General features: G+C 38.0%; 1 protein-coding gene across 1 annotated transcript; it reads right to left on the bottom strand.

Moving 5' to 3' along the window:
- Positions 1 to 1,366: 1,366 nt before the first annotated feature.
- LOC306760353 (BICD family-like cargo adapter 1) lies at positions 1,367 to 16,728 on the bottom strand (the record flags this gene model as incomplete). Its single annotated transcript, XM_079246166.1, has 10 exons — positions 1,367 to 1,673; positions 2,157 to 2,277; positions 2,840 to 2,952; positions 3,332 to 3,409; positions 3,880 to 4,038; positions 5,860 to 6,030; positions 6,578 to 6,724; positions 6,892 to 7,011; positions 14,561 to 14,776; positions 16,477 to 16,728. 10 exons carry the CDS (start codon positions 16,726 to 16,728, stop codon positions 1,437 to 1,439), a joined length of 1,614 nt encoding a protein of 537 aa, XP_079102292.1. The 3' UTR covers positions 1,367 to 1,436.
- Between the last annotated feature and the right edge of the window lie 3,135 nt (positions 16,729 to 19,863).

The raw sequence follows: 19,863 nt of genomic DNA, 5'->3' as shown, positions 1-19,863 counted from the left end.
TTCCACATAGCTTTATTTTCCAAGTACCGACTTAAGTTGTTGAAATAATATTTTCTTTGGTTGGGTATTATGTTTTGGAAATACATCTAATGGATATGCAATAGAATAAAGTAAGTGTTCAGTAAACTCTTAAAAAATAGAAAGTAAAGTATACATATTTCTTTACTTGCCTTAAAGCCCTAATCCATGATCCAGGGATTCCAGACTCAAGAAGTGATAATTTCTCTGAAGTCCAAGTGTTACAGGATCTCATTATATGTGCACTTGTCAAGAGGGGCCATAACATTTGCTGAAAGCAGGAGTAGCATCAAGCAAGCATCAAAAGGAAGACAAAGGAGCTCTCCAAACAGGTCAGGAAAACAAGTTATGTAGTAACTCTGTAGTAGTACAGCTATGGATTAGATTTAAAAATTAATATCCCTCTCACCATGATGAAATGTGTTATTTTTAAAAAGGGAACAATATGAAACAAACTTGTGAAAGACATCACTGAGTGGTAACAAAGATGCCAAAGGTACAAGCAAAGCTCCACTGCAAAGATAATCCTCTCCCCAGATAACCACCATAGGTTCTATACACCACAAAACTGGATTTATGGAATAATTTTATTTTATTTTTTTAAAAAAGCCCTATACACTTCCAAAACCTGTGGAAGAGGATGAGGGTCAAATGAGACTAACACTGAACTTTTTGGCCAAATGTATAAGAACACTAACCGTATCAACTGTTAACAGTTAAAAGCAAAAACTTAAACATGCGTGTTTGCATTGATGTGCATTTCATTCTTTAGTCAAATTACACCCCAAAGTGGTGTGATACAAGTTCAGTATTCCAATTTCTCTATATTTATCATGGCAAATGTAACACACTGCAGGGAAAAAAAACTTAAATACTGTAAATTCACATGTCTGCCACACACAGAACTCTCCATGTCAAAGTTAATTTTTTAGTATACAAAATAAGGGACAAAAAAAGCTTACATCCAACTTGGAAAATTCAGTTTTACTGAAAATGAGGCATTTGTTCATTAAGTTCTTGAAACAATTATATTTGATCTTTAAACTTAAATACTCTAAAGTACTTTTAACTGATCTACTTCCACCACGTATCTCTTACAAAGTCTCAGAAATAAAGAGGTTCATAATATTACAATATAAGAATAATATTTACAGTTCAACTAATCTGTTTAACGCTGGTGTTCCATGTTGTCACAGTTTAGATTTTGAGAGGCTCAGCCTCTCAGTGAAATGTGTTTCAGTACAAGTCTGTTACAAAACTCTGTTCATAGTGGCTCTCATCTTAATCTCAGAAGTATCTTTACAACCCTTTCTCACTAAATTATTGACAAGAAGCTTAATTTGTGGCTTCCCATGGCAGTTTTACTTTGCACCTCCACAGTCCAGCAGCGAGTACACAGCTGCAGAGGTCAGGGTCCATTATTTGCTGTACTGTGCCCCTTTGCCCCGTCTTAGCCAGTCCCGCCATGGGGATTGGGTTTTGTCCTGATTAGTGTCTGAAGTCCAAGAGGAGGAAGAAGGCTGACGTGTCCAGGTGGACACTGCTCTGCTGGGTCTGCGGAAGAATGACATGCCATTGGAGGAAGGCTTCTTCTGAGGCTGCTCCGACAGCTGCTGTGACTTCAGCTGCTGGTTGATAACAATCTGGATGTCATCCTGAAGAAAAGGAGGAGAACAATCAACAGGAAGTCTCAAAAATCATACTTTAGTGTCTGAAGTCCTTAAAGCAAGGATCACAGATCAACACAGCCCACTGAGTCAGGCAAACTATTATGCGCTTCTTAAACTAACTGTGTAATTTCTTTGATTTTAATTTTTCAAAATTGGTGGGTTCACTTCCACCAAGAAGATGTGAGCCCCCCCCTCCAAAAAAAAGACTATTAGGACCAAGAAAGATATGGTTGCATCTGTGCATTTTTTTCTTTACATTCTGGTCTGGAAAGTGAACTTTTATGTCTCATTTTTGCAAAAACTACCAACAATATGCTTTAAAATGCCATTTTTATGAGTGATCATGAAAATATTCAAAGTATTTATTAAAATGTTCATAGAGCAGGAGATGCTTTGACAGATACCAGGAGAGTAAGACAATGCTTAAAGGTGGCACAACAGGTTTCATACCAGCCAAAGAGACCTCACCTGCCAGGCCTCCAGCTCCTGCGACAGCTCCAGTTTGCGTTGGATGGCTTCTAATAACTGGTTGTTCAGACACATCATGTCATTCTTGCTTCTCACCAGCTCGGCTTCCATCAGGTTTTTCCTAACAAGATATAATGACACCTTTTCAGTCACAAGAGTTTGTGTACTTTTTAAAGCTTTAATAGGAAAATTAACGTGATCTTTTTTTGTTATAATTTAGAAATGACATTTATGCAGACTGTACACCTGAGACTACATTTTGCTAATGACTGGAATTATTTATTCAGTCATTTTATACTACTTAGACCAATTCAGGGTTGCAGGGAAGATGGAGCCTATCCCAGCAATTACCAGGCGAGAGGCAGGTGGGAGGCAGGGTGCACCCTGGACAGGTTGCCAGCCCATCACAGAGCCAACAAGGAGAGACAAACAGACTTTCATTCCGAGGTAAAATTCAGAGTAACCAGTTAACCTAACATGTCTTTAGATGGTAAGGCGGAGCCACAGAACCCTTGCACACATGGGAATAATGTGCAAACTCCCCAGAGAAAGATCACTGTTCAAACCTCTCACAAGACCATAAGGCTCGAAAGAGCGATCTATCTGTGAGGTTGCAGTACTAACCACCACACCAAATATACTTTTTAAATTAAAATACTATGAAATAAAGATGAATGTCATACTTGGCTATGGCTTCATCCCGATCTTTGATTGCCTGTTGGAAAACATTGGCTTGGCCTTGTATGTTCTGCAGCTTCTGCATCAGCTCATTGTTCTCCTCTTGTAGCTGAATGTTCTGCAGAGAGAAGATAAGTTTTAAACAAATGTATTTTAAAAAGAAACAAAAAGCAGAGACAATGGTTTCCAAATCCTGAATTTTTTTTTTACCACTTTATATTGATTTCTCTTGTAAAACATAAGGGTACAAAATGGAAAATAAAGGCTCATTCAAAAAAAACACAAAATATTGAGAACAGTTTAGTGCTTCAAAGACTCAACTGACAGATTATATAATTCCCATATAAAAAAAAACCAAAAGTACAACTGATATGTACTATGATGGATTGCATTAAAGGCATTAACAACAAGGTCAGCACTTGCTGCAGTCCATCCTGATCTAGTCATCTGGCTCTGGCACTGCCCCTCCTTGACATATTTGCTCATCACTGGGTTACCTGATCTCTCAGCTCCTGCGTTGCGCTTAGATTCCCACAGTGATCGGTCATCCCATCAACAAAACCAAGATTCAGCTCCTGGGACAGAAACAGCAAGAGAGAGATTGGGTGTCAGCCATGCATGTGCAGCAGAAGGACATTCTGTGGTATTGCCCTACTTGCACAGAACTCTGAGGGTGCCGCTGGATATTAAATTACAGTGACGAGCGAATGTTACAGCCCTGAATGGAACACAAATGCCAGGAAACACAATGGGACATTTGTATACGCTTGCTAATGGCAAATAGAGGTTTAGCACACCAAGAGTATCAGTAACACCATTTCACTGGCATCCAGCGCCTACACAGCGGCCACTGCTGTAGCATTTAAGTGTGAAGACATCATGATGCCTTTAACAACCACCAGATGGAAATGTTTAGAGGACTGAAAAACCAGACGGACATGGCATATGGGAAGGTTTAGCATAAAAGGCATTGTTTACTTTTCCTGTCCTCCTTTGATTTAATACAATGCAGCCTTTTGTTTCTGTTTCCTCCCCTGACCCTCACCTGGGGGCTGGATGCCCGAGCCAGAGTTTGGGCCACACCCATCAGTCGGTGCAGCATAGTTTGCAAATCCTCCTGTTGATCCACGACCTCTTTCTTTTCATTCAGATCATGGGTCAGTGGGAGCAGTAACTGCAGGATGGATCCCATTTCATGCGTTATCTATGATGAGAAGGGACAGAGGTACATTGATTTATATCCATCCTAAAAAGTACAAAGTATTAACTAAACCGTCACCTCATTATGTCTTCAAATTTGCAGAGCTTGGAAGTTGTTACTAAATATCTGGAATTTGTTTTAAAGGTTTTAATAAGAGGATTAAAAAAATGTACTTGTTTCCTTTCAGTTTGACCCATATTTTGCACACACACACACACACACACACACACACACACACACACACACACACACACACACACACACACACACACACACACACACACACACACACACATCAGGAACTTACACAAGGGGAGGTGGACAACCTTACCTCATCTATATTCAACTCACCTGACTCCACCTGTATCACATGATTGTGATTATCAGACAATAAAAAGATCATTCCCAGATGACTGAAGAATTGTTCTTAAAATGAGTCTTAACACATTTTTATTATTTTTCTATTGAATTAACTTGCGCAAATGTTTTTGGTCTTGAACTGCCGTCATCATTTAAAGGTTAAAAAGCTTCAAAACATAGAAACTCTCCCACAAAGTGGCCAAGACAAACAGGAAATGTAGCGAATGACTTATGAGCACAGTTACACATCACATTTTCCTGCTCTAACACAACAATAACAGCAGACACACAGACAGCAGGAAGATTTCTCTTCCCTTTCCATCAGACATAATTCAAACTTGTATCCTCAACAGGCCTAATCCAACACTTCTTCGTGGCATCTTAACTCAGAAAATCAGGACATTCGCACCTTCTCCACACGTCAAACAAGTCGCACTGTCACACAGAACTTGCACAAAATGTTCTGTCATCATGCTCTACTCTGGAAAGCAACTGTTTCCTAAAATTCAACACAAATGATCTTTATCCACGATCTCACTGCACAGGACTTTCAGATAAGATTTTAATTTTAACAATTGTAACACTTTCTCCCTCAAAACACACATGATCCATAAATAATATTTGTCATATTATCACTTGCTTTGAAGAGGGTTGGCATTTCATTCTATGTAAATTTTACACAAAAACAAGAATGCAGTTTGGCACATTTCTTAAAAATCTGACAACAAGCTGATGTTAACTTCCTTCTCTGTGGAGCTCCCTGCACTGTCTGTATTTGCTGTGAAAAAACACAGCCTGAGATATTTTTCAAAGGTTTCCAAACTTGGCACAACCAGACAGAAGAGGCTGCTCAGTACTGCTGTGACAAAAATAGATAGAACATTTGTTGCTTCTTTAGCTATATACTGGGAATATAGACAAAAAAAGACATTTTAAAGCAGGAAAAATAAACTCTGTATCCCTTCATTTAAATTACAATCCAACTTACAATTTCCCAAAGCCCAGGACAGATTAGAGTAGATCAACTGAGTGATGTACAGTGTACTGAACATACATACTCCCAGTTATGATGGTGCTTCATGTGGGGCTACAACATAGTCATTGTTTGGAAACTGAAGCATAGGCTTTTCTTTATTGTCGATCAACACACTGTACATCTAAGCTATGAAATAACACATATAGAGTAATTTTGTGAGTATTAAAGTGTTTAAGACATATTTAGATCATTCTTGGAATTTTCTAAACCAGCTTTATTGGGCATCTACCTGTCTGGGTTAAAAGCTGAGCTTGTCAAATGTAAAGAAATTTAACTTCTTGTTCTCTTAATACATTTTACACCACTGCTTGTGTTGTGTAAGGTAATGAATATAGATTGGAAGCAATAGATATATTTACTGTTGATAAACAAGTGACTTCAGGTTAATCCAACCAAAGTGTGCCTTGATTGTGTTAAACTGTGTTTACCTCTTCTCTGCTGACTCCCAAGTCGGCTGCCTCCAATTCAGACAGCAGGGAGGTGTCTTCATGACCACTGGTACCCTGCAGAGATATCTCCTCCTGTAGCTCCTCCACCTGCGCCTGCAGCTGCTGCGAGCGACCCCGGGCTACCTCCACTTCCTGCCATGCCTCAGCTAGCTGAAAATACAAGATACATCACACACGAAGATTAAAAGCATTTAAAACCTACTGGCATATAATAAATTATTTAGAATAATCGATTATGTAAGTTATTTTCCATTACATGTTTGTGCTTTAAAGGATGTGTAAGTACAAAAAGTAGATGATATAAATACATGATGAGTGACGGTTGTAAAAAGTCAACTAGCATTCAGCTGGAGAGAAATCCTGACTTGTCAGATTCCACACAAGAAACTAAATGAACACGAGTGGAATCCAGACTTGTGGGTGAAAGTTTAAATGACAGGGATGAAGTGATTGTTTTGCAATTCTTTCCGCAATCCTGCCGAAACCCAGGCTGTCAGGCAGGGAGCATAAAATGCCTTTGTTGTTGAGGCCCTTTCATTCACGCACCAACCACACAATGCAGTTCAGTGTAGCTTCCTGCCACAGTGAAAACCAATCAGAGAGTATTTATTCTAAAGACAGGAGTTACACTGTTGTTGTGTTTAAGTTTCCACCACTTGTGTGTTATGTCAACGTGTGCATTTGTGTGCGTGCACACCTGCTGGCTGTGCTGCTGGTTGTGTTGGTCGTGCAGAGCCAAACGTGCATGTAAGGAGGCCAAACTCGCCCTCAGTTCAGTATTTTCTTGGCACACGCTCTCTAAGCGTTGTTCCAGTGCTTGTTCTTTCTGTGTGAGGTGCAACACCTGGTAAAAACAAACAAAAAAAACCACAAGGTAACCACAGGGTATGACTGACAAGAAATCAAATACAATGAAGTGAGGCTGCATGTCGTCCAAGAACCTATTTGCTAGTGTTGCTGCTAGGTAGAGATATCTCCAACACTGCAACAGACAAGGTCTAGAGCAGTTACCTGTTCCCTCAAGGCACTGAGCAGCTCATCGTCCTGCTGCCTGTTATAGCTTCCTTTTTGTTGGAGCTCCTCTTTCAAGGCTTGCAGTTCGCTGGACATGGCTCTCTCCACCTTCATTGCCTTCAAATGCATATCAGAGAAAAGAAAAATAACATTTTGCAAAGTAAGTAAAACTGCAATTCGTTGTGGCTTTCAAACAGAAAAAAGGCTCAGCCATAAAATGGTGATCTACTGTACAAGCTGGAAGAGAACAGATACTACAACCTTCAATCTAAGAAGTACATCTTGAACAATAAAATAATTTGCAATAGTTTTTAGCCCCAAATAGTAAAAAAAAAAAAAGGCTGAGGCAGACCTGTTATTTAAACTTAGAAACTGTACCATTTGAGGAGATCTCGACTTACTCAGAACAAAACATTCAACATTTACTCATGTTTCACCATCAAACAGTGTGTGACAGACTATTAACCAGATTTATCTGTAGTTTCTTTATCCTCAAAGTTATAACATTTAAATGTGTCATTACAATTCAGCTGAACGACAGACACTGAAAAAAAATCTAAAAGCTGAGACACCACATATGGTGAAGTAATAACGTAATGCTTAATCTGCACGCAACTGAAAGCAGATCAGCCAACAGACCTACAGCACAACAAAAAAAAGAGGAAAATAAAATATCAAAGGCTCAGTTTGGATCATAACATTTTTATTGGTTTGAATACACTTTTTATATCTAGAGTCATTGCAGTTTGCCACATTGCACTGCCAATTCACCCTGCAGCACCTCCTTTGATTGACAGACAGAGAAGGAAAACAGAAAAAAACCTGTGCCGTAGAAACTATTGTAACCTAAGATGTCGCACCATATCTGGGAGGATACTGATCAGTCACATGATTTTATTCTTTGCTAACTTTTGGATTAGTCAGACGTCTAGTCACGAGGTTGTTTTTGTTCACCACAGCACGCATCAAGCCATTTTGCACATTTGTAATTGTTCTTTTTGTTTTCTTCTCTTTTCTGCATTTTCTAGATGCTAGCCAATAACAGCAAAGAAAAACAGGTATTGGTATTTGCAGGAGCTTGGGTAAGAAGCACTGAACATTTACAAAACTTTGTTCCCATGTTGTAATGGCTGTGATCTGGATTTTCTTCTCTCAAATATAACATGATCCTTAAGTGTAAAAAAAAGAAACTTTTTGTGGAATGCCACAGTGCCAGTTCTGACCACCCATCACCCCTACCCCCTCCTTTTGATTGGTCTGGGACCCCTGATTCCCCTTACTCAGCAGTTTGGCAGGTCCCTGTCAGGTCCCATCACTGCCACATAATACAAGATGAAAGGTTGGCCTCTATGGCAGATGGAGCAGAGGGCATCTTGGTCTCATCAGTGACATCATCATGCTACATTAGACAACAATGCAACGGAGGGTAAACATGGAAATTAAGAGGGTAAAACTAAAGGGACAGCTTGAGACTGCTTCTGTAGGAGTGCACAGTAGAGCTGAGACAGGCATGCAGGGTAAAGTAATGAGGGGATTGTGTGTCTGTGTGTGTGATGAGAGCCAATCAGGCACTGATGGACAAATACAAAACATAGCATGCAGACACAAGGAGAGAGGGGGGCATAAAGATGAGCGGTTACGCCCATGAATCGTGATTACTGTTGCTTCGCCAACATGGGCCTCTTCCACAATAGAGGCAGCGACCCACTGAGAATTACCAAAACACCAGTGGAAGCAGGACGTTTCATTTGGTAGAAACATGAAGCCAGAGATGATATCCCCAAAAACAGTCTCCTAGCACTTGGGCCTTCACCAGTCCCAAATACAGAAGCACCCACCAGCTGATGACCCCAGCTACAGCCAATCCCCTGGAGGAGCACTCAAAGTGTTGACTCTCCCATGGGACACAGGACTAGAGAGGCAACATCAAAAGGAGAAAATGAGAGATGTATATCTCTCTGTGCTGTATATTGCATTTTTTTGTATGCGAGCTTGGTGAAGCTGGCAGAGAGAGCAGAGGTCACAGGGGGTTTGTCTGAACTCAGCCAGCTCCACTTACTACAGAAATCCACAGAGAGGGATTTGTCACAGCTGTCCAATAACACGCTGTGATCCACAGCCGGAGTGAGAGATCATGTAACGATGGGTGGAAGGCAAGAGGTGAAAAGGTAATGTGCAGAATACGGAATAAAGAATGGAGTCAATGAGCAAAAGTTGCAAAAGCAGCGTCAAATGTTGATGAAAGCGCTCATAATAAACTCCAGATGTAAACGCTGCAATGGGCATTTACCCGTGAAACGCCATACAGCCATAGTTCCTGCAGATGGAAGGAGATCACTGCTGCCGTTGCCAAGCATATCAGATCAATAACTGATGACTCACACAAAATTACACAAACAATTTTATATCGTTATGCATTATGGGGATATAAAATGAGCTATATTGTGATATGAGACTTGGTCATATCGCCCAGCCTTAATTCCAATTGTTCTAACAAACTTAAAAATGAAAATAATTTCATGGAAATCCACCACTAGAAAGAACAAATGATGTTCTACTTGTATTAATTCTATATGTATACATTCTATATGTATTAAAATGAAAGGATTTTCTGAACATTTGAAATTATCCTTATATGCAAACTAAAATTATAAAGTTAAATCAACACTTTCATAACATTGTTGTACTCTGTTAACTTGTGTACATACTAGCAAAGTGTTGCCATGCTCAACAAACAATCTACATGTTAACTGTTACGTCTGTCTCATATCATGCTTTTTTTTTTCTTAAAAACTGCATTAAATTAGAACCAAAACTGGCTATACATTAGTTTAGTGTGGTTAATGTAAACATACATTATGATAAACAATTTATAAGGAGCTGCAACATATTTCCAAGCCACTCAGACTGTGAATGATTAGCAGATATTTTGCAGTCAGCTTGATACTGAGTGAGAAGACACAGCCAAATAACCATGAAACAGCTGTGATGTTATCCATGTGACAACAGCCCACATGACAGTGAAAGTTTATTTTGACAGAAATGTTGTCATCAGAAGTACCAGACAGCATAATAGATAAGATACTCAAAGATAACTGTCTTCCATGTTGAAGATGTTTATGCTTTGATGCAGGCAGAAAGGGTAGAGATACTTTCATTGACTAAACTTTTGTCCTGTTTTCATATGTTCTGATGAGAGACAAACACCAGAACTGCCAATAATCATTTTGACAGTTTTAAAACTTTAAAATTAAATAACTGTCAAATAAAACCATAAAGTCTTACTGATCCCTTAAGTTTTCTAAAACTATGTAAATTTTCATTAAAACTAGATTTAATATTTAGTAAGTAAAGAAAAGAACAAAAAATATGATAATTTCTTCCTATTTCAGTCATTTTGAATGAACAGGATTTCACATTGTTCTAGTTTCGTGGCGTTCTGGATCAGATCATGTAAAAGTGTTCTGTTAAGGGTGGTGTGCAAAGATGGATCCATACTGTATTTTAAAACATATTGGACCTTCTAGAATGTACACATCTTCAAGAAGTTCACTGTACCCAGAAGCTCTATGTCAAAGGGGCTTCTATAGCAGATGACACTGGAACGTCTAGCAGAGTTTATGTGGGGAAACTGACTGGTTTGTGGAACAGATCCAACAGATCGCAGCACAAACTAAAACATCTTTAATATAATTGAAGATGTACAAATTAAGAGTTCATTAATGTTTAAGTGTAGCTATGATCAATGATGGCTGCTCCAGTAGCTTAATTATAGAACTGCGGCAGTTCTAGTGTTAAAAACATAATGGAAAAAAGCATTTTTACTTTGCATTAGAAATAAATTTCTTGACAAACACTGCAGCTGTTTCACAGCTGCCTCTCACAGCATTCTTGATCGGTATTAGAGTTAAAAACTGAACTCTGAGGATGTATTGTTGAGTTCTTTATGGCTGAATAAATGACTATCTGGGAAAAAAGCTGAATATTATCAGCATTTCCAGCTTATCACCTAAACTTCACCCCTCCAGTCGTGTTTTTCTTAACCAGAACATTTTTTTATGTTTAAATTTCTAATACACTGATAAAGTTAAGTCCACAGTAAAATATTTAAACTTAATTTTTCTTCTTGACACTAAATAATGTCAGAACCTCCAAGTTCCTCTGCATTTCACCCTTTCCTTGATAAAGATTTTCCTTGGAAACGCACTCATTAAAGTGAGTCTATTGAGCAATTAAACTAAATTTTTCAAATGCCTTACTGAAATCTCCAGCATGAACAAAAGCTGCCTTCTCTTATCATCTCCTGTTGAAACAGAAACTGTTGAACCATCTGACACTTTAGCGCACGTAAATATTGTTTTAATGCAGCCGCTCCCTCAAATCTTCCAGCACAGAGATTCAGTGTAAAATTCCAGTTACCATGTTTCCTATCTCAGAGATGCTTGCTTTTGCTGGCAAATACTTTCTGTCTCAGGTTTCTTTGGTTTGATTACAACTCACTCCTTCAGATTCCTGTCATGCTCCGTTTATGCTCTTCACTTATAATGGTGTTTCCGTGAGATATGAGAAAAATGCCACTCCCACAACATAGAGGAGAACAGAATTCTCTGTTATTTTACCATAAAGTATAAGATTTCATTACTTCATTTATTTTTTTCTGTTTTATACTAAATGAATCAGACTAAAATAAAATAAAAAACTACATGACCAATTTTGATGAAACATAGTTGAGAGGTAAAGCGTAGGTAAAGATACAACTGTGCCAGAAATAAATGCAAACCACTCTGTGTGATTATTAATCATTTGACTCAATTTTAAAATGATAGATTCCTTATATGAAGCAGAGTTTTAAAAAATTATTTCTGCCATACTGTAATTGACATTAAATTTAATAGTATTGTGTTTTTAACGTGTGGATAATCAGTGTATCCTTAACAAGGTTCCTCTCTACCATAGCAGGAAATTGGAGGCGAGAAGAGACAAGGATGTTGAAATTAAACAAATGTGGTGCTTGTCATCAAGCAAACACATCTCCTAACTTCCCTCACTCATCCAGCCTCAGTAGACATATACCCTGAGTTACATGATAAATGTTACTCATGTGTCACAACACTTGTTAAAGCATGAAGCAATACAACTTATGAACCTGAAAGCATTGGGCTTCAGGCTCATTTTGACGGCACAATGACATTCATTATGCACAGTCCTCAAGTTGTCGTTGACCTGCAGCATCCCAAAGCTGAGAAACTGAACTTCACAAGTTTGTTTGGGTTTTTTTTTTTCCAGCCCAGGGCATCTTAAGACAGCTGAGTTTCGCTTTATGGCACCAAGTCATATGCCAGAAACCAGATATCAGCACAGTGGTTGTTTTAAATGTGCACAATAATTGATTGAGCAAAGGACATTATTGGAGGAGGCAAGGAAAAGAAAGCAAAAAAAGTGACAGAGCATGAGAGAAGAGTCGACAGACTAACTTTTACTGGCTGGAGAGAGCTCAGGGAAGAGACGAGATGCAAGGCAGATACCAAATTAGGGCCATTTAAGTGTGTAAGTGGCCAAAGGTTGTTTAAAGGGATGACTTTGAGATTACATGAGAGGAAAAAAGGAGAAATTACCATGAAAAAAATGGCATGGAAATATGGTCATTCATTCATTCTCCAAACCATTTAGTCCGATTAAGGGTCGCGGGGAAGCGGGCGAAAGGCAGGGTACACCCTGGACAGCTCGCCAGTCCATCGCAGGAAATATGCTCATATGACTCCCATTTTGAGAAAGTACAAATCTGACAAATAGAACATGCTGCAAGTCTATTAACTGCTGGTGTTTCAGGCTTAAATAATTTGTTTTTTTTTTTGTTTGTTTGTTTTTTTAACTACATCTAAAGCGCAAAACAACTCATCTTCTTGAGTTAAATATTGACAGTGAGATTTTTTTTCAGATTGCCTTTGTCTTTTTCTTAACTGCTTCATATGATGGAAACTCTCTCGACAGTTCAGCACATGCTAGGGATATGAGCTTGAGAAAATGAAATATCTCAGAGTTTTGCACTGTTCATGGTCAATTTAGTGGCATTTAAAGATGCTCTGGGAATCTGTGGCAGGCACTTTGTTTTCTTACATATATAAAAAAAAAAAAAAACCCATTTACCATTACTGACAAAAAAAAGTTTGGAAAAAACAACTTTGCTCGTGTTAGAAGTGCTACAATCATAACACACATAACCCCACAACAGTGACAACTCACCCCACCAGCCTGAGAAACAACACCCTCCACGATGTCAGGCAACGACACATCTGTCATGGTGCTTCTTTCCGTTTCCTCAAGTCAATCGCCCTGTTCTCTGACTGTCACTACCACGCAGAGTCAGTAGTTAGCCCTGCATGATGCCAGGCAGCCAAATAAAACATTTCCTCCACTCCCACTTTTAAAGCAGCTCAAACTGAGAGAGGCTTTTATCTAAATTGACTTTTTCCTGAACTTCAAGGGAGTCCGGTTAAGTCTTTCAGCCTGACCACAGAGGGGAGAGAGGCATTCACAGTTCCTTATTTTATGGACCTTGACTTATGGGAGGGTTACAGTGCCCCTTGGATTCATTTTTAACTTTCTGACCTGACCGCAGGTTTGCTGCTTATTTTGATACAACATGAACTGCTAAGTTATCGGCCAAACGGGACACAACACGTCACGGCTGTAATGTTTGGAACAACAGTCTGATTTCTCAGGCAGGAAAAATTCTCAAGGCTGTCGAGCTGAGCGATCCAATCAGTTCCTCCATGCTGGCTGATAAGAAGCTCTAAAGTATATGTGACTGGTTTCCCTGGGACCAAACTCTGGCAATCAAGTATTGTCAGCATTCTCGCCTATGACACAAAGCAAGTACAGTTAAAAGTTAACTTCAGGTTATTAAATAAACCGATGGAACAGATCATCATGTTCTCTTATGAGATTGCCACTAATGATTATTTTCATCACTCATTAGCCTGCCAGTTTTAATAAATTAGCAGTACATAAAATATCTGAAAACAGTAACAAAGGATTGACTTTTAAAATATTTTTTCTACATACAGTAACAAAGATATAAAACAGCAGGAATTAGAAATAATAAAAACCATTAGCAGTTATTTTTCTATTCATTAAACGTCAAACCAGCAGCTCTGTGACCTTTTTTCTTTTCATCTTTGTTTCATCTGCCCTTAATCTGAAATCAAATCATGGCATCAAGTTTCACTCTTCCTCTTGTTTACATATCATTTCCATGCAACTCCACAGCAGCATGGAGCCTTTGCCTGAGGGTTAGGGTTAGCTTAGCCACTAACTGACTGACTCAATATTTGTCTCTTTATCTTAGAAGAAACCTTTTTCCCCCTCATGTTTTCACAATAAAAAGATTTTGCAGTGACCTTGTACTCAAACCATCAACAGCCTGGGAGTCTGGCCTTGTTTTAGATTAGACTAAGTCACACTTGATTGGTTGAGCTTCAATGTGAGGATTGGGTGGCAGCACAGGTTATCTAGTTTCCCTCAGTCAGTCTGCAGCCTTGGGTCATCAGCAGGTGTTTGTTTCACCCAAGCTCAGTTACTTGTTCTTTACCCCAACCTCAGATCAATGCAGAGAAAACACTTAATTCACAGCTAATTCAGGCTAGTAGACATGTGTGAGACTCACAGTGTTGAGTTTCTGTCTGAGGAGCTGGATTTGCTCGCTGTGTTCAATCTGGGCTCGACTCTTGTCCCTCTCAGCCTCGCTAAGCGCCTGAGTGAGGCTTTCCACCTGGGAGCTCAACTCCCTCACATCCCTCTCCAGGTCTCCCACCTGGCTCTCCCACTGGGATTGGCAGCCCTCCAGCTTCAGTCGCAGCTCATGTCGTCTCTGCTCCAGCTCCTAAACACGGGGTGCAAAACAATTCACGTCTTAGCAGGTGACAGTGGAAACATCAGAGAGGTACAAGAGAGATCCTAAAATGTCTTATCTAAGAAAAGAATTGATTATCTTTAAAGTTTGTGTTGGTTTAAAAATGTAATTCAAATAAATCCTGATGACCGGCAACAAAATGTGTGATTTTGAAAGGTGAAATGACTGATGAATATGGTTTAAACTGATAAAAACATATAATAAATTAGTCTTTCATGGGAATTCAAGACATAACAGCGATCCAACTTCAGCAAATGGAAATATCAAATCTGTTTCATATATCTTTATTTCATATCAGACCTGACAGGATCAGACAATCATTTTATACATATTAAAAACAACAGCTATTATCAACATACAAACAAATAACTATTGACCCCATGCCTATTACTATATTATTTTCTTGAGTGTGTCTATGAGGTTCTGTCAGATTAGTTCCTTACAAGGTCATGGATAGTTTACATAACAATGGCCACAAAACTCTGACCAGATCTGGTGTCTACTACTGACCCACAGCAAGAGTAACAGGAAATTTATGTCCAAACAACCATAACAACCATGATATTATTTTCTCGCTTATCTTTTTTTCCCCCCTACACTGTTTTAAATGTTTATCAAAACTGATAAGATTCAGAAGTGAATATCTGAAAGAGACATTGGCGTTTACTGTGAGAAAGCAAGGACGGAAAGAGTTATTTAGACTATAAAAAATGTTTGATTCTGTGAAGCCAAAAAAAAAAAACAGCGCCAACCTGAGCCCAGCTGTTGTACATTGCCACTATTAACCTTTAGAGAGTTATTACCAGGTCATTTCAAGCTGCCAAAAGTGTCTCTGTAGCTACAGTAAATCAGTGGGGTGTTGCCTCTGACTTTTTTTTTGTAGCAATGAGGTGACACTCAGAGCGTAAGGATGCACATAAATGTTAAATCTTCCAATATTGCTTACCTAATGGGGTGAACAAAATTTAAGCTTTTTCAGTAGGTCAAAACATTATATTTTGGTGCTAAAGATATTATTCATAAAACACTTGATGCTCAATAGTAGTTGATTATGTGGAATGTTATTTTTAAAAAATGAGGCATGCCAAATGACACAAGAACTGGACTAAAAAGTGTATCAATAGGTCTTAATGGAGTGACAAATCCTCCCCAGAGCCTGGACTTCAACATTACTGAAGCAGTATGCGATCATTTTGATAGAAAACAGCAGAAAAGGCTGCCAACATCAGTAGATGAGCTCTGAACTGGATTTCAAGAAGCCTGGAGAACTTTTATAGATTATTACTGCTGTGGTTTTTAGTGCTAGCTGCAATAGTATAAACCTTGTGTCATTACTACAAATACAAATAAAATACAATCAGAGAAAAAAAGATTAAACTGGGGGATTCAAGACTTTTGCTCTACATGTAAGGCTACGAGCTATCTGATCCTAAATCCAGTATATAGTCATTTAGTTTACCATTTCAAAAAACAAAAAAACAAAACAAGTCAGTCTTCTGGCCATATGTTAGCATTTGGACAAGTTAACATAATGTAAACATAAATATGAGCATTCCAACGGGAATTGCGTAGTGACAAACTTTTTATACGGTTCTCATAAGTTTATTTCAACATCGTCGTATTTCATTTTTAAAGACGCTCAACAATAAATAAAGTCGGTTTATTCTTACCTCCAGCTTGCCCGCGTACTGTTCATGAAGCTTTTCGCTTTTCTCTTTCAGCTGACGGTTTTCCAGGAGCAACGCGTTTCCCAGCTGCGCTGCCAAAATAACCTCTTCCTCCTTTTGTTTCAAAGCGCCCAGAAGTTCAGTGGGGTCTTGGTAATCTGCTATTTCCTCCGCTTCATAGCCAAAGTAGAAGTCCACCTCCTCCTCTGGATCCATTTTCTTGGACTTGAAGCTCCATTCATGCAGTCGATCCATGACTAACTCAGCCGCAGCTTCCTACAGAGTTTCTTGCAGTAAAGACACAAAACGCGCTGAAACGCTGCCATTCCCGTCAAAGCCAATCATAACACCTGCGTGCAACTGCCGCCACGAATCTGGATGGGAGAGAAAGTGCTCAGCCCTCTCTATCACTGCATATGAACTGTTGGGCTCCGATGGGAGTTGGTTTTGGTCACCTGAACAGCTTTTATCTCTCCGCCCAACGACGAGCCTTCTGCCTGACACCTGTCCTGTCTTCATCCGGGGCTCTCAGCGCTGCGTCATCATGGAAACATTACACAATGATGCACCTGTACGGCATAGCGTAGGCATGACTTCATCTGAAATGTTCAGCATCATCACAAAGCTCTCTGGTGAAGTTTCATTAAAGGTTTTATTGAGACCTGTATATATTTAGGCCTGGCTAGGCAATGACTGGCAGTAGTAATTTTGGCTTTAATGCCAGAAAAAACTATTAAATCATGCATCATATATATGTATGTATATATATATATATATATATATATATATATATATATATATATATATATATATATATATATATATATATATATATATATATATATATATATATATATATATAATGTATACAGTTGTGCTCATATTTATTCATACCCTTCCATTAAAGAAGGAAAAAAAACAGCTGCCTGTAAAATAAGCTGAAATTCCAAAGTAATAATAAATTTAAAAAAATTATGAAAATCATTACATTATTTTCTAATTCTGGTTAAATAGAAATATTTTTTTTAAAAAGCAAACAAATAAGATAAGTTATTACATATTACATCACTCATAAACTAATATTTTGTTGAACAATCCTTTAATGCTTCCGCTACAGTCAGGTGTTTTCTGTTCCTCTCAGTCAGACTTCTGCACCTGTTGACAGGTATTTTGTCCCACTGTTCAACAGAAAAGCGCTCTAATTTGTCCAGGACCAATTTGTTTGTTTGTTTGTATTTCTTTGTTCAACTCAAAATAAATGAAAAATACAGTGTCTTATATTATTAAATGATATTTTTGCCAATTTTTAGTCATTGTTCTTTTTTTCAAGTCTCCAGTTATTTGAATGACTGTTATAAATTCAGCCTTTTCTTTAATGAAAGGGTATGAATACATATGAGCACAACTATATATATATATATATATATATATATATATATATATATATATATATATATATATATATATATATATATATATATATATATATATATATATATATATATATATATATAAGACAAAACAACCAAACTTTTAAAAGATCTTCAGCAACTCCTGGTTGAGGAAGTAGATCCCATCCCATAACAAAAGGTGACCAGCTGGTGACCAGCATGAGGTGGAGTTGCCAGGATGTTGTGGCTTCATGATTCTTCAATGTTGCTGAGTAAAATTAATCATGTGTAAAAATAGTCAATATATTTTGTTTTTATGGCCTTAATTAGAATAAAAATGGGACTTTGTGTAAAATCTAATTAAAAACAGAATGCATTTAGTTGCAGATCATTTAACCTATAATAAATATAATACACTACAGATAATTCATGTTTAAACTGATCAACCTTTTTGGCACATATTTTAGGGTGACCACCAATTGCTTTGTTGCTCATTCCACAGCTGCATGATCCTTACAAATTATACGACATCAGTTGGCATTAAAAATAACATTTCACTAAATGTTACTGTCTAACCAAAAATGGCTTTCTGTCTCTAGGTCTGTTGCACAGTGTTTTTTTACGACTAGGGAAAGGGAGTGTCTGCTTGCTTTATACAGACACTCTCCATAGGTCAAAGGCCAGCCTCCCAAAGGTTTCATGGAGCAAGGGGGCACTGTCTAGGGAATAAAAGACAAAGCATCCTGATGCACAGTGAGGCTTTGTAGTAAGGGAGGGCAAAGCTTCTGTACATATGGCAGCAGGGACCAAGCAACTGCAGAAGCACTGTACGTCAGGGCTCAGCACGCCTCACTGTTATTGTCTCCATTGTTCCTGCTCAGTTTAAAGACGGCTGCTGTGTTGTTAGTGGGACAAGGTGTCTCAGAGTCCGCCTGCTGTGACGTCCTACAGTGCTCAACAAAACATTCAGGCAAAGCTAATAAACCACTTCTGCTCGTGTGAGTGTGAATGAAATCAGACATAAGAGGACAGAGCTGTCTAATTAAATGTTAGATCCTTCTCTAAATATAAATATGAGTTGCTTTCATGACTCACTACAGTGAAGAAGACACCTTTAGTTAAGTTTGGAAGGTTCAAGATATTCTGATGTAAGAAGCTACAGAAATAGAGAACAAGTGGATTCAAAGCTACAGAAATAGATCTGATGACATAACACCATCTAAAAGACTTGATGCTCACACTCCCTGGTATCTGTTGCATTCTATAAGATGCTGTGCACTTGTAGATTTTAACAAGAAATAAATCACAAATATATTAATCAGAGCAGAGAGAATTATATTGTGCTCCAAAGGTAAAGGTCAGAAATATTTTCAATCAGATTAAAGTGACTTGTCCCATTCAGGAAGGCAACCTCTCAAATTCACATACAGTTATCACATTTTATTGCTATGATTTATAACAGGAATAAAAGAATTTTAGTGAAATCCCAGATAAGAACATATAATCTTATGGACACCAAATTAGAAAATAAACTTACATTTATTTCTTTGTGTATTTATTTATCTAAAATGGATTTTGGTGGCTGACTAAATCAAATAATAGACACAAATGTTAATATTGTAAACTCAGGCTCTGTTAATGTCTCGAAAAATGCATTTAATTAATAGGTAATTTCTATTCAACACAATAGAAAGAAACTGAAAATTGCTCTGGCCATAGCTGAACATACCTAAATATGAAATATCATTCTAAGTAATCTAAAAGCACCCAGAGTCTACAATACGTTATGGTACTTTAAGCTTTTTAAATGTTTTCATCCACACTTTTCATTTGTAGACAATAATATCTGACTTTAAGCTAGACTGTGTTGTGGTGTCAGTCTGGTCACAGAGCAGATGTGGTCATATCTATCGTCTTAAATTTACAAGTTTAGCTGTGGTATTGTATCTTATGTAAATATCATTTTGCTTTTGGATAAATTTTTCTTTTGTAACTTTTC

This window comes from Telmatherina bonti, assembly GCF_933228915.1.
Source record: "Telmatherina bonti genome assembly, chromosome: 9".
In the NCBI taxonomy this organism is placed as follows: domain Eukaryota; kingdom Metazoa; phylum Chordata; class Actinopteri; order Atheriniformes; family Telmatherinidae; genus Telmatherina; species Telmatherina bonti.
This window is presented reverse-complemented; position numbering and strand designations above follow the sequence as displayed.